Below are 1,438 nucleotides of genomic sequence, written 5' to 3' on the forward strand. Positions count from 1 at the left end.
TGTCACCCATTCTCAAGAAGAGTATTTAAGTGTGGAATTCACCTCCGATTTAACTCGCTTTCATTGATCTATTTCCCATTCTCATTGAATAGTTGGTCTTGTATTATTAGTAGCATTATCCACTGATTACAATAACCAGAGGTTGGGCCATAATTTCGAATAAAATTTTATTTTCAAGAGTTTAGTTAACAAATTCCCTAAACACTTTTGATAAGAGGTCAAATATGAAAAATTTTGTTGAAAAAAAAAATATTTATTGTATAAATTTTTTTTTATATAAAAATCATCAAAGCTTCTCAAATTGAAAACCTTATCAAATAAATGCTTTTTAACAAAATCCTTACTTTAATTTAATAGTGACTAGTTGCTTATGCTGATCTAAGTACCACAATAATCCATTGAAGATTCCTGATAGGGACGAGGTAACCTCCTTTAGAAGTCACTTCTTTGAGAAATGAAAGCCGCAACAACCATTCCAATTTATTTTTTAATTGAATCTTCGTTGTCCACACGCAACAAGAGGGGTTGCTATATACACAACATTATTGTTATTATTGCATATTCCACTTGACTAAGATATTCCTATTCCACATCCTAGTGTAATCTCTACCACCAGTGTGTGAAAGGTAGGTTTAGATTGTTAGCTAAGATCATAAGATCATGGTTTTAAATGGGAGAATTTTGATGTTGATGATTCATTCTATGATCACCTTTTTTTTTTATAGGAAACAATAAGGTGAATTTATATATAGCAAAGTTTGTTTATAATGAAACAAGGGAAGGAAGAAAGTGATGTAGTTGGATCAAGGACAAAGAGAGTGGTTCCAAGGCCGCCTCCTCCTCCTCCGCTTCCAAAGTTCCGGGGATTCACGAGGCCAAGAGCAGAGGAGAGCGTGACGAACCGAGAGATCGCGAGGTTTTGGAGGCAGAAGCGGATCGAGGAGGAGGATCATCTCCTTGCTGCCATCAAGGCAGCAGCAAGACTTCGAGCTCGAAATCTCTCGGTAAGATCATGACCATCCACATGCTTTTTCCTTTCTTGTTGTATAAGACAACTAAGGAAAAGAGTGATAGAAAATAAATGTTGCAAACAGAATTAATAATGTTATATGACTAAGTTATTTTGATAACCAAATTCAACTAAATTGGTACAATAGCTTATTAGTACAATAAAAACCAGTTGAACAAAAAGAAAAAAGAAAAAAGACGGTTGAATTTAGTTAACAAGTAACTTGTTCACTCTCAATGGAAATTTGTTATAATATATTATGAATTGTGATTGTTCCTTGGTTCTGTTCCTCTGTCTAACCCTGAAGTTTTTGTTTGCCGTTTTATATTGAATTCTTATGACAATGGAGAACAGGAGGAAGATTATCTGAACTTTGAATTGTCCTTGAGGGATGAGAGTGATGAAGGTGACACCAAGGAAAAAATAGTA

General features: G+C 34.3%; 2 protein-coding genes across 2 annotated transcripts in view; both read left to right on the plus strand.

The window, feature by feature from the left end:
- LOC107642543 overlaps window positions 1–1,438 on the plus strand; it is a 30,084-nt gene that overhangs the window by 3,316 nt on the left and 25,330 nt on the right. The window lies entirely within an intron of this gene.
- LOC107642542 overlaps window positions 396–1,438 on the plus strand; it is a gene marked incomplete in the record, with an annotated part of 1,768 nt that continues 725 nt past the window's right edge. The window contains 3 exon segments of the mRNA XM_016345936.2: window positions 396–626; window positions 726–1,004; window positions 1,364–1,434. Coding sequence (XP_016201422.1) covers window positions 768–1,004; window positions 1,364–1,434 — 308 coding nt within the window.

The sequence above is a fragment of the Arachis ipaensis genome, chromosome B05 (genome assembly GCF_000816755.2).
Source record: "Arachis ipaensis cultivar K30076 chromosome B05, Araip1.1, whole genome shotgun sequence".
In the NCBI taxonomy this organism is placed as follows: domain Eukaryota; kingdom Viridiplantae; phylum Streptophyta; class Magnoliopsida; order Fabales; family Fabaceae; genus Arachis; species Arachis ipaensis.